The 13413-nt window shown below is 48.5% G+C and overlaps 1 protein-coding gene across 1 annotated transcript; it reads right to left on the bottom strand.

The window, feature by feature from the left end:
- Nucleotides 1–4405: 4405 nt before the first annotated feature.
- On the bottom strand, nucleotides 4406–5338 carry LOC306815693 (olfactory receptor 14J1-like; the record flags this gene model as incomplete). The annotated part of the gene is made up of 1 exon (XM_079332255.1): nucleotides 4406–5338. One exon carries the CDS (start codon nucleotides 5336–5338, stop codon nucleotides 4406–4408), a length of 933 nt encoding a protein of 310 aa, XP_079188381.1.
- Between the last annotated feature and the right edge of the window lie 8075 nt (nucleotides 5339–13413).

Raw genomic sequence — 13413 nt, 5'->3', positions numbered from 1 at the left:
TCAGAGTTGTAAGAATAAACTAGGTATTTGTTAAGAGGCCTTAAAGGATACACCTTGGGCAGTAGAAGAGCCTGGCCAGGGGTACACCCAGGATGGATCCAAGATGGATCCTGCTCACAAGTTTTTACACGTTTGTAAGCATTGGTCCATCAATATATTGGGGTTAATTGTCCAGTTACAGCTTCAGGTCACAAAGTTCCATAATCCTGGCCCATTCCCTTCACTTTTCCATTGTTTATGCTTTTTGGATATCAGTTGTCCTTGATTCTCAAACTGAAATAGTAATTTTGTGTAAAAATCCACTGTGGAGAGAACCTATTGACACTCAATAATATGAAGTTCGGAGTCCCACACCAAGTCATCACAGAATCTGGGAAATGTGAAAACTAAAATTTTAAGCATCAATAAGAAAGAGGTCTGAGAGCTTATCCTGTGGTGTGAGCCCAGGGAAGTAACTGAGCCAAGGAAGAGCTCAGCTGGACACAGCACTTCAGGCTGGCTTTGCAATGGGGGTGTAGTGCAGACTTCACATCCTCAGCATGTACCAATTGCAGGAGAGGTCCTTCAATGGTTTCTGGGCTCTGTCATGGCTCCTGCTCTGCCTTATTGCTGAGAAAAGCCCAAGAAGAAGTCTGAGCAGCTCAAGTTGTCCAATCTGGCTAAGCAGTCCTCCTACATTCAGTAACCTACGGGTATATGTGAACCATGTCTATGTCTTGGTGGTGTGTTCTGTCAACTCTGTCTGCTTGGAAAGGAAAAAGGTGTTTCCTGGAACAGGCAGTGCTGCAAAGTCAGTTGCAGGTTGTCTCAATTTCTCAGTGGTACAGCCATGGCCTTCTGCACAGTTGTCTCTGATGCTATTTCTAGACTTCATCAGCTTCTGGGCAGCTGTGTGCCCTGGCATGGCTTTGTCCAGAGGGAAGGGATGGGAGGTGGCCATGGGGAGAGCAGCCCAGAGCCCAGCCACATGATTGACTTTGCAGCAGGGCCAGCACCTGCAGTTGTTTTGGGTTTGCAGTGGGGTGCAGGAGGAGGCAGGTGAACAACAGCTTTGGTGAAGAGAATGTCCAATCAAAGACGTGAGTACTTGATGTCAGCCTTGATGAGAAAGGGCCCAGTGTATCCCTGGCAGGATCTGATCCTTTCACTGGAGTTTGAACAAGTCCTGATTGTTGTAATTTGATAACTGAGGTAAATGGAATGAGTCAGCATACCTCTGTCCATCTCTTCCGGCTGGTCCCCGGTTCCCTGTCCTCCTTCCTGTCCTGTGACCTTCCCCTGTGACTTTGTAGCTCACTTAGAGTTCCAGTATTCTGAACTTAGCCCCCCATGTCCTCACCCCATTGGCTGCCAGCCAAGGCTACTCCCATTCCCCTCTCCTGAATCCCCCTTTCCCAGAGAGAATCTCCCTCTTTCCTGCCACAAAACCACCATGGAATAAACCTGAGACCTGAAAGAGCCTCCTTTGTATCCTTTCCGATCCATGCTAATACTTTGTCTAATCTTAAGTAATTAGGAAAAAGTCACAAAGTATAGTAGCACCTGATTTGGCCCTTTAGCTGTGCCATAAATGGTGGGATACTAAGCAAGGGTGTGCATCTGCCCCCAGTGCCTCCACTCCCCTTTCTGGCCATGGCATGGGGGCCCTTGGAGAAACCTGGGCTGGCAGAGACCTTCCAGAGAGCAGCAGGGCAGGGAGCTCTGCTGAATTTCCTGGATGCCAGTGAGCCTGAGATGATGGAGGTGTGGGAGCTGGAGAGCACCGAGCATCCCAAGAGCTCAGCAGCTTCTGGGCTGAAAGGCTGCTGGGGAACTGAAAGAGGGAAAGGAAGCAGCAGAAGGAATGAGGGGCTTGAGAAAAGCAGGTTTTGACATCCTGCAGAATGGCTTTGTGGGGATGTGGCTGGAGATTTGCAGTTGCTGTGAGGTGCCTAAGGGGCAGGGATGGAACAGTGATCTAAACCCATTCCTATACCATCCAAAAGGCCAGTGGAGGCAGTGGCACCCCTGAACATACTGATGCCAAACATGTGGATTCCAGATGTGGAGGTTCTTTCTGACCCCCAGGTGCTCTACAGACACCTAACTCCCAGAGTTCTATAGGCTCCTGCTCTGAGCTCTTAGGCTCTTACTTGTCAGGTAATCTTCCAAATAAGCAAAGCAGCTAATAGTTAAAAAGGTTATTTATTACAAAACACATCTTATTACAAAGCACATCAGTCTCAAAAGGCAATACCAAAAACAATGGCAAGCAAGGGCAAAAGCAGTAGCAATAAGCAAATGGCAGGAAGCCAGAATGGCTAAAAGCAACACCTCTCCCAATACATACTGTTATATAGCATTTTTCCAACAAGCTAAGATGCAAACTCAGACCACTACTCTTTTAACCTATTAGAATTCTAGTTTCTTAACTCACCAGGCTACGTATAACACTACACATAGAATCTATTTTGTTCTATCTAAGAAATGTAAGCAATGTTTTACTATAACTCTATCTAAGTCCTGTCAAAAACTGTAGGCTTGGAGACTCTACTGAAGATATCAGCATTTTTGCAGCCTTCAATAGAACACAAGCTACTGCTGTGGAATCCAGACCTTTTACTCACTAAAAACATCAGAACTCACTCTAGGACTCATTCAATCCCTACACTTTGATTTCTCTCTGTAGAATTCAGAGAGACCCCTAACTCATTGACTCCAACAGAGGGCAAAAGCAGTATTTCTTTCCTGCCATCAGTACAGTTCCAGTAAATTTCTATTCTCTCCTGGTGGGAAAACTTTGACATTTCTTCAAGTACTCAAATGCCCCAGCTAATAAGATGTGCTTGTGCACCTCAAGAGCTGCAGGTCCTCTACGGCCCCAGAGGACACTTGTCCTCTGATGTAAACATCTGCTCTGACCCATTCCAAAATCAGGATCAGCATCGTCCTGGGATCATCAGGGAGCTGAGGTTTGAAAGGAAGTCTGGTTCAAGGCTTGATTTCATCTGAATTGAAACATCCCGAAGGCAAGGGAGGGGGAGCATCTCAGAACTTGTCTGAGCAAACAGGAACAAAGGGCTCATGTCCTCTCTGATCTCCATTTCCCTTACACCGTGTTTTGTCTCCCCCCAGGCCCCCTGGTGCAGAGCCTTGCTTTGTATTCTCCATCAGCTCCTGGCTGGCACTGCCAGGCTGGCATGAGGAGCCCCTCAGCCTTCCCTGCTCCGGGCTGGACAAGCCCAGATCCCTCAGCCTTTCCTCACAGCCAAAGGGCTCCAGCCCCACCTTGAAGAGTCTTCCCTCACCCTTCTCCAGCTGCCAGACATTTTTCCTGCCCTGGGGTATCCAAACCAAGCCCCAGTGACCTGGATAATCCACGTCCTTAATGTCCTGGTCACTCAGCCCAGGGTGCTTCTGGCCTGCATTGCTGCCAGGGCACTCGGCTGCCTCCTGCCCAGCTCCTGCTCACTAAGAGATTCCTGCCAAGGCCGGGTGGATGCAGGGAGGGCTGTGGATGTTGTCTCCCAGAACTTTAGCTGTTGATACTGCATCCCACAATATTCCCTGGAAAAGCTGAAGCCTGTGGCTTGGAGTGGTTCACCCTTCCCTGGGTTAAAAAATAGCTTGGTGATGCGGGCCCAGAAGGTGGTGGGGAATGGTGCCACATTCAGCATGTGGGCAGTGGTGTCCTGCAGGGATCACTTTGGCCCAGTCCTGTTTAGCATCTTTATTGATGATCTGGAGAAGGATTTGAGTGCACCAACAACAAATTTGCAGATTAAATCAAGCTGGGTGTGAGTGTGGATGTGCTGATGGATAGGAGGGATCTGCACAGGGACCTGGACAGGCTGGATCCAGGCCTCAAATCCAACAAGGTGAGGTTTAACAAGACCAAGTACTGGGTCCTGCACTTTGGTCACAACAACCCCTGTAGTGCTGCAGGGGACAGAGTGGCTGGACAGCAGCCAGGCAGAAAGGGACCTGGGGGCACTGATGGACAGCAGGCTGGACATGAGCCAGCACTAGATAAGTAGATAAGAAGGCCAATGGTACCTGACCTGCATCAGGAATGGTGGGGCCAGCAGGAGCAGAGCTGCTGTGCCAACACTGACCTAAGCCCAGCTCTGCACACAGACATTGCTGCTGCAGCTTGAGAGAAAGGAACAAAAGAGGCATCTCTGGAAAGAACTTTGCCGAGGGATCCTTTAGTTTGTTTAAAGCCACTGTGAGAGTGCAGGCCCTCATTGCCACAGTCTATGGCCACAAGGAAGGTGGAGAGAAACAAGATGAGAAATAATGACCTTTATCTGAAGACAATATTAAAAAAGGAAACAAAACAAACAAAAAAACTACAAAAAAAAGTCAACAAGAAATACCAAAGATTACTTTTACTACAAATGATTTACAGAAATTGGCAAACAGTTTAACTTTTCTGAAACCATCCAGTCATCAGTCCCCACACTGCAGCCTTGAGATCCTGGTTCCTCAGGCTGTAGATGAGGGGATTCAGGGCTGGAGAAACCACTGAGTACAGAACTGACACTGCCAGATCCATGGAGTGGAAGGAGATGGAGGGGGCCTTCAGGTTAGCAAACATAATAGTGCTAAGGAACAGGGAGACAACAGCCAGATGAGGGAGGCAGGTGGAAAAGGCTTTGTGCCGTCCCTGCTCAGAGGGGATCCTAAGCACAACCCTGAAGATCTGCACATAGGAGAAAACAATGAACACAAAACAAATGAGTGATAAAGAGGCAGTAACAGCAAGGAGCCCAAGTTCGCTGAGGTAGGATTTTGAGCAGGAGAGCTTGAGGATGTGTGGGATTTCACAGAAGAATTGGTCCAGGACATTGCCCTGGCATAGGGGCAGGGAAAATGTATTGACTGTGTGAAGCAGAGCATTGAGAAAGGCACTGGCCCAGGCAGCTGCTGCCATGTGGGCACAAGCTCTGCTGCCCAGGAGGGTCCCGTAGTGCAGGGGTTTGCAGATCGACACGTAGCGGTCATAGCACATGATGGTCAGGAGATAGTACTCTGCTCCAATGAAAAACAGAAAGAAAAAGAGCTGAGCAGCACATCCTGCATAGGAGATGTTCCTGGTGTCCCAGAGGGAATTGTGCATGGCTTTGGGCACAGTGGTGCAGATGCAGCCCAGATCAGTGAGGGCCAGGTTGAGCAGGAAGAAGAACATGGGGGTGTGCAGGTGGTGGCCGCAGGCTACGGCGCTGATGATGAGGCCGTTGGCCAGGAGAGCAGCCAGGGAGATTCCCAGGAAGAGGCAGAAGTGCAGGAGCTGCAGCTGCCTCGTGTCTGCCAATGCCAGCAGGAGGAACTGGCTGATGGAGCTGCTGTTGGACATTTGCTGTGTCTTGGCTTGGGCATCTGTAAAAAAAGCAATCATGGAATAGTTCAGTTTGGAGAGACTTCAAATATCCCAGCCAAGCTTGGTGGCACTTTCCCCACACTACCTGCCCAGGACTCTACTACCTGGAGCTGTCCCTGCCAGTAGCTGCTTCCCTGTGCCCATGGCCTGTCCCTGCTGCAGCCCCAGCGCTGCCACCCCCAGGGCTGTTCCTGGCCCTGAGAGCACTCAGGCCCTGCAGCAACACGAGGGGCAGGAGGGCAGCAGGGCAGTGGCACGGGAGCAGCACTGGCAACACCAAGTGCTGCTGCTGCTGGGCACAGCTGCTCTTCCAGCACTGATCTGCCCCAGCTCTGTACATAGACATTGATGCTGCAGCTCCAGAGAAGGGAACAAAAGGGGCATCTCTGGAGGAAACTTTGCTGGGAGATCCTTAATTCATCTAAAGCCAACCAGGAACATAGACCCTCATTAAGAAAGTCTGCAGCCACAGCAAAGATGGAGAGAAATAATATGAGAGATGGCACAAGCAAAGGCTTTTCTTTATGGACAATATTAAAGAAGAAATACAAAACAAACAAAAAAAATCTCTAAAATTTAACCAATGAGAACTATCAAATATGACTTTTATTACAAGTAATTTTCAATATTGCCAGCAGTTTAATGTGCATGAAAACATCCAGTCATCTGTGTCCACACTGCAGCCTTGAGCTCCTGGTTTCTCAGGCTGTAGATGAGGGGGTTCAGGGCTGGAGGCACCACTGAGTACAAAATTGACAAACCCAGAACCAGGGATGGGGAGGAGATGGAGGGGGGCTTCAGGTAGGCCAGTGTGACAGTGCTGAGGAACAGGGAGACCACAGCCAGGTGAGGGAGGCAGGTGGAAAAGGCTTTGTGCCGTCCCTGCTCAGAGGGGATCCTCAGCACGGCCCTGAAGATCTGCACATAGGAGAAAACAATGAATACAAAGAAACCAAATGATAAACAGATACCAACAGCAAGAAGCCCAAGTTCGCTGAGGTAGGATTTTGAGCAGGAGAGCTTGAGGATGTGTGGGATTTCACAGAAGAACTGGCCCAGGGCATTGCCCTGGCATAGGGGCAGGGAAAATGTATTGACTGTGTGCAGCAGTGAATAGAGAATGCCACTGGCCCAGGCAGCAGCTGCCATGTGGGCACAAGCTCTGCTGCCCATGAGGGTCCCGTAGTGCAGGGGTTTGCAGATGGACACGTAGCGGTCATAGCACATGATGGTCAGGAGGAAATACTCTGTTCCAAGGAAGAACATTAAGAAAAAAACCTGAGGAGCACATCCTGAGTAGGAGATATTCCTGGTGTCCCAGAGGGAATTGTGCATGGCTTTGGGCACAGTGGTGCAGATGCAGCCCAGGTCAGTGAGGGCCAGGTTGAGCAGGAAGAAGAACATGGGGGTGTGCAGGTGGTGGCCGCAGGCTACTGCGCTGATGATGAGGCTGTTGGCCAGGAGGGCAGCCAGGGAGATGCCCAGGAAGAGGCAGAAGTGCAGGAGCTGCAGCTGCTTCGTGTCTGCCAATGCCAGCAGGAGGAAGTGGCTGATGGGCTGCTGTTGGACATTTCATCACTCTGAGCATTGTGGGCTGTTGAAAGAAAACATTGAGAAGCTGGACTAATCTCTTGGAGTTAATCGTATGTAATTTTATTTTTAATTCTCTCTAAACTGCTTCTTTTCATGTGGGAAAATTTCACAAAATATTTTTAGTTTTGACTTTGGGTTTGTGCTGCTGAGTCACTGCCTTATCCTCAGCATCACTGTTAGCCTGAGGAGCCCAGAGGGAGAACAAGGCTCCCTGTGCCCCAGTGCAGTCAGACCTGCTGGGACCTCCCACCCAGGTGTCCCTTGCTCCTTACACCTTCCTCTATTTCAAGGTGGCTGAACAAAACACGTTTGAAAAATAAAATGGACTTTTTGAAGACTCTAACTAAAAATAATGTTCTCCAAACCATCAACTCTTTCTCATGCAGCAGCATAGGGAGGAGTAGACAGGGCTGGTCTGGCTGTCTTCTGCCTGCTGTTCTGCCTACTGGGAGATCTTCCTTTGTATCCAAAGCTTGTCCCTGTCCCTGGTCTGTGCCCAGACCAGCCCTGGAGGCTCAGTTCTGCTCTCCACACCCCTCCCAGCACAGGGGCATCTCCCTGCCAGCAGGGCCTTAAGGGCAGCTCAGACAAACTGAGATGCTGCAAGCCAAGGTGCTGCTCCTGTCTGTAGGCAGAGGAGGGTGAAGAGGCACTTTGTGAGGGAGGTCTGAGGCAGATCTGCTGATGCCCAGTGGGACAGTGCAGAAGTCTCAGTGGCACAGACACACCTGACAGCCCCTTTCCGTTGCCTTGAGGAGAAAGCTGAGAACAGCCCTGGCCATGCAGCACCATCTCCACAGCAGGAGGAATCTGTCCTGATGGAGGTCACTCCTTCCACCTCCAACTTCTCCCCACAGTTCATGGGGAGTTTCCAGGCAGGCTGAGAGCTGTCCCTGGCAGGTGGCACATGCCCTGGGCTGGCCAAGAGCCCTGAGGGCTGCAGGAGCTGCTCTGCAGGACAGCCCTGGGCAGCCCTGGCTGCAGTCCCAGCTTCAGCCCCTGCAGCCATCCCTGGCAGGAGGAGCTGTTCTGCCCTGTCCCTCTGACAGTGCCTAGGGTAGCCCTGCCCTGCAGCACACCCTCCTCCTCCTCTTTCTCAGAGTATCAGGGAGCATCCTCCTGACACATCCCCCAGGCTGTGGGCTGTGCTGGCTCTAGGAGATCCCTCCAGGAGCACAGGGGACATTGCCCTGCGCCCACAGACTCACCACGTCCAGGGCTGTGAAGATGTTTCCCCAAGTGAAGTCTCAGCTCAATGTCTTCTCAGTCCTGACTGCCTTTAGCCTGTCTGTGCCTGGCTTCTGTCCCCTCAGTGCCTGCAGGCAGTGCCCTCAGCCCTGCTGGGCTGGGAGAGGAGCAGCTTCTCAGCAGAAATGTCTTTTTGAAGCTTTTCCTGCTTGCCATTATATCCCTCTGTGCCAGGAGACACAACACAACGACTTTGATGACCCTCTCAGGAGTTTGGTCTTTTTTAAATTACATTCAGTCCCTGAGAGAATGTTTTCCAAGAATCCTCTCAAGAACTCAAAATTAAATTGCAACTTGAATGTTTCTTGAACTTTTAATGGGTCTCACTGAGAGACAGGACTGGGAAAATTCCCCAAGGTACCAGTTAGAGCAGAACAATGGAGGCACTGGTGACAGGTAGGAACAAGGAAAGTAAGGGTGTCTCTGACACTGAGCAAACCTGGAAGTGTTTCAGGAATGCAAAGGGCCAAGGCTGAGCCCTAACCCCTAGCAAGACAGATCCTGTCCCTCCCTCATTGCTCAGGGCTCTTCCCTGGCCACTGGGCTCTGGGGATGTGCAATGCCAAGGGCAGGACCATGGGGCAGCCCCTGCCAGGCTGCTGAGCAGGGACAAGGAGGCAATGAGGCCCCAGCACAGCAAGGCTCACTTGTCCCCTGCTGGCCTCAGACCCAGGGCCAGCAGCCATGGCCCAAGTGCTGCAGCAGTTGGCTCTGGCAGGGCCTTTCAGCTGCTGCCCATCCCTGCGCCCTCTGCAGCCCAGGCTGTGAAAAAGCAAAGACTGAACCTGGGACCCTGGTGTGGATTTTATGGAAATGGGTAAATTTTAATACACATATCATGACTGAATATAATCAACTCACTTGTAGAATCACTTGTCCATGTAAGGTTAGGAGTTATCCCATGTTGGACCTCAGGTCTGAATGAATGATGTCCTCTTTACACCTAGTTAGTGTCAAAGAGTCTTATTCTGATATTTTGGAGATTTGGTGACAATGGGACCTCACAGAACCAAGAATTCAACTATGACACCTTGGAACCTCACAGAACAAAGGGGTCATTTTGATGCAGGAGATCCTCATGGAACCAGGGACAATACTGTGACACTATGGAACCTCATGGAAACAAGGGACCATTTTGATACTTCCCTGCCTCATGCCAACAGGAGCCTTTGTGACACCATGGGTCCACATGGAGCCATGGGGCCATTGTGACACTGCAGAACCAAGGAGACCACTGTGACAGCGAGGAATCTTGTGCAACAAAGGGTCAAATGTTATACTGGGGGAACTTGTGGAGCATTCTGATACCGTGGTACTCCACGAGACAAAGGGACCACTCTTATATGCTGGGTCTCATGGAACCACGGGGCCAACTGTAACACTGTGGAGCCTCATGGAACAATGGAGACAATTATAAAACAGGATCACAGAATTGACAATGTTGGAAAAAACTTTTGAGATCATCAAGTTCAACCTATGACCTAACATCACCTCATCAATTTAACCACGGCTCTGAGTGCCATGTCCAATCTTTTTCTAAATGCCTACAGGGATAGTGACCCCATCCCTTCTCTGGGCCGAAGATTCCAGTGCCCAATTGCTCTTTCAGTGAAGAATTTTTTCCTGATGTCAAAAAAACCCCTAAACTTTTTCTAGGGCATCTTAAGACTGTTCTCTCGTTCTGTCAGTTGCTGCCTGAGAGGAGACCAATCCCCACCTGACCACAGCCTTTTTTCAGGCAGTTGTAGAGATTCTCACTGCAGAACATTGTAGCCACTGTGGCCACTGTAGCATGGCAGAGTCTCATGGAATAAAGGGGACAACAGTGACAGTGTGGGGCTTCATGTAACCAAGGAGGCCATTGTGACACAGCATAGCCAAATGGAACCATGGAGACCCTGATGAAATTTTGAGGCCACATGGAACCAAAGGACCCTTGTGACACAGCAGGACCTCATGGAACCAAGGGCACAAGAGCAACACTGTGAGCTCCAATGGACTAAGGGATCATTCTTACACTGCAAACCAAAGAGACCATTGTGACACTATGGGACATTGTGGATCTGAGGGTGCATTGTGACACAGCAAGGCCTCGTGAAACTTTGGTCATTTGTAAAACTCGAGGCTTTGTGAAACAAAAGTGCTGTTGTGGCATTTCAGGGCTGTATGAAATCAGAGAAGCCGTAGTGACACTAAGGCTCAATGGAACCAAGGGGCCATTTTAGCACTGTGGGGTCTGATGGAATCAATATTCCATTGTTATACTGCAGATCCAAGGTGACTCTATGGAACCTCCTGCAACCATGGGTGCATTGTGACATTGCAGGGCCTCACAGAACCAAGGAGTCCATTGTGACACTGTGGAAACTCACAGAACCAAGGTGACCATCTTATACTACAGAACCTCATGGGACAACATGTCCGTGGTGATACTGTAGAAGTGTTTCTGAGAGTATGAAAGCTCATGGAACTAGAACTCCATTGTGACCAAGGGGCCATTGTAGCACTGTGGATCCAAGGAGCCATTGTGACACTGAGGAACCTCATGGAGCCAAGGGTCCATTGTTACTCTGTGATGACTCATGAAACCAAAGGTCCATTGTGATATTGCAGGGCTTAATTGAACAACTGAGACTTTTATGAAAAAGAATTACAGAATTAAAGAGGTAGGAAAAAACTTTTGAGGTCATCAAGTCCAATCTAGGACCTAACATCTCCTCATCAATTAAACCATGGCTCTGAGCATCACATTCAGTCTTTTTCTAAATGCCTCCAGGGTACTGACTCCACCACCTCCCTGAACAGAAGATTTCAATGCCCAATCACTCTTTCCGTGGCTAATTTTTTCCTGATATCAAACCTAAATTTTTGCTGGAGCATCTTAAAACTGTGTCCTCTTGTTCTGTCAGTGGTTGCCTGGAAGAAAAGACTGACCCTCACCTGACTACAGCCTCTGTTCAGACACTTGTAGAGAGTATCACTGGAGACCATTGTAGCCATTGGGCCCACTGTAGCATGTCAGGACCTCATGAAACAAAGGGGACCACAGTGACAATGTGGGGATCCATGGGACAAAGGGACCATTGTGACACTATGGAAACAGGGAGACCTTTGTTACAGTACAGGGCACCATGGAACCAAGAAAGCCATTGTGACATAACAGGGCCTCATGAAACCATGGAGGCCATTTTTACAATTTGAGGCTTTGTGAAATCAAAGGGCCACTGTGGCATTTCCAAGGAAACCAAGGAAACCATAGTGACACTCCGGGGGCCGATGGAGCCAAGGGGCCATTTTGACACTGTGGGGTCTCATGGAATCATGGAGACTTTTGTGACACTTCATAGCCCCATGTAGCAGAGGAGTCTGTTGTGACACTACAAGGCCTCATGGAAGCAAGGAACCATTTTGACACTGTGGGGTCCTGTCGGGGCAAGGGGTGATTGTGGCACTGTGTGGCACCATTGAACCAAGGAGTCCATTGTGACATTACAGGGCCCATGGAACTAAGGATTCCTGTAACAGTGCAGGACCCCATGGAACCAAAGATCCATTGTGACACTGTGGGGCCTCATTGAATCCTGGAGGCCATGATGACACTTTGAGACCTCATTGAATCAAGGGGCTCTGCAGGACCTTGTGGAACCAAGGAGACCCTTCTGCCTTTGTGAGTCCCCATGGAACCAAGGGTCCATTGTGATACTGTGGTGTGGGAAATGCAGGCACAGAGAGCTCTCAGGGCCTTGTGCATACAGGATCAGAGATAGAGATGGATATAATATTTGACCTGAGACCTTGGAGAAGGCTTGTACAATTAGAGCATTAAAGTGAAACAGACATGAAACAAGAATATAAGTTTGTAGTTTAAGTAAAAATATGTTTCAAACAAACAGAAATATATATTACATAAGCAAAGATTTAAAGTAAGATAACAAATGATTTTAAAGTTTCACAATAGAACCTGTTACAAAGTTAGTTATAAGTTTTGTATCAGTGTAAGTTTGTAAAGTGTTATATGATTGGTTGAAAAATGATGGAATCCTGCTTCCAATTAATGATTGGTGTAAAAAGACAGTAGCAAGATTTGTAGAAGTATTTGATTGTCTTAAAAACTAACATAAGACATTTTAACATAGAATTAATGTCTCACCCTTCTATGGGATTGATTTCATAAGACAATAAACTATCTTTTACAATGTCTCTCAGTTGCCCCATTTCTTGTAATATTTATATCCCCATACTGTGGTACCAAGGAGACCAGGGTGACACTGCAAGGACTCATGAAGAAAGGGGAGCCCATTGTGACGCACCAGAGCCACACGTGCACCCAAGGGGTCATTGTGACACTTCAGGACCTTATGGAATAATGGGGACCATTGTGACTCTCTGCAGCCTCACAGAACCAAGGCACCATTGAGTCCTTGTGCAGTCCTGTGGAAACAAGGAAAGCATTCTGACACTGTATGGCCTCATGGAAACAAGGGACCACTGTCAAATTAAGGAGCTGTGGGAATCTTTGTCAGGGGACGGTTGTCAGGACAAACTCAGGCGCTCTCTATAAGCTGGTCTTGAAGTTTGCAGTTTATTGTAAAGGGCATAGGTATGCAGAGTCCTGCTGTGAGCTGCCACCTGCAGCTCAGAGCAGGAGGAATAGAGGGGGTAAGATAGTAAGACCAAGTGAGTGGTGGGAGAAGTAAGAGAGAGAAATATGAGAGCAATTTTCCCATTTACAATACAGTAAATCTTCTTCTATGTTGAATATTCTATATTCCATTAACCAATCTAATACAAGATACAAATCCTATAGCATATGCATACAGCCTATAAGAATCACTACATTACCATAATGTGTTATACTTTAAACCCTAAAAACTTCTCTTTGGACCCTAGCAGGGTCTTCTCTGACCTTTGGACCTGCTCTCCAGCAGAAGGCATTGTTCTATCAAGAGGGGATTACTTTCAGCTGGCCATCCTACTGTCTTCTAGTTATTTACTAACTAAGGTTTGTTATCTCAAAGATGGCTTTCATTTCAATCTCGCTTATGGTTTCTATATTCTCAAAATCTTTTGCTAACCACTCATATTTATATGGTTTCCCTGATTCTTCATTCCCAACAAAGACAAACAGGGCAGGCTGGGCTTGTGCCTCTGGTGATTTTCTGAGACTGCAAGCAGAATGTTTTCAGTTAAAAACACCTTGAAGAGGACAA

The sequence above is a fragment of the Erithacus rubecula genome, assembly GCF_903797595.1.
Source record: "Erithacus rubecula genome assembly, contig: scaffold_188_arrow_ctg1, whole genome shotgun sequence".
Lineage (NCBI taxonomy): Eukaryota > Metazoa > Chordata > Aves > Passeriformes > Muscicapidae > Erithacus > Erithacus rubecula.
The sequence above is the reverse complement of the archived record's forward strand: the minus strand, read 5'-3'. Positions and strand labels throughout refer to the sequence as shown.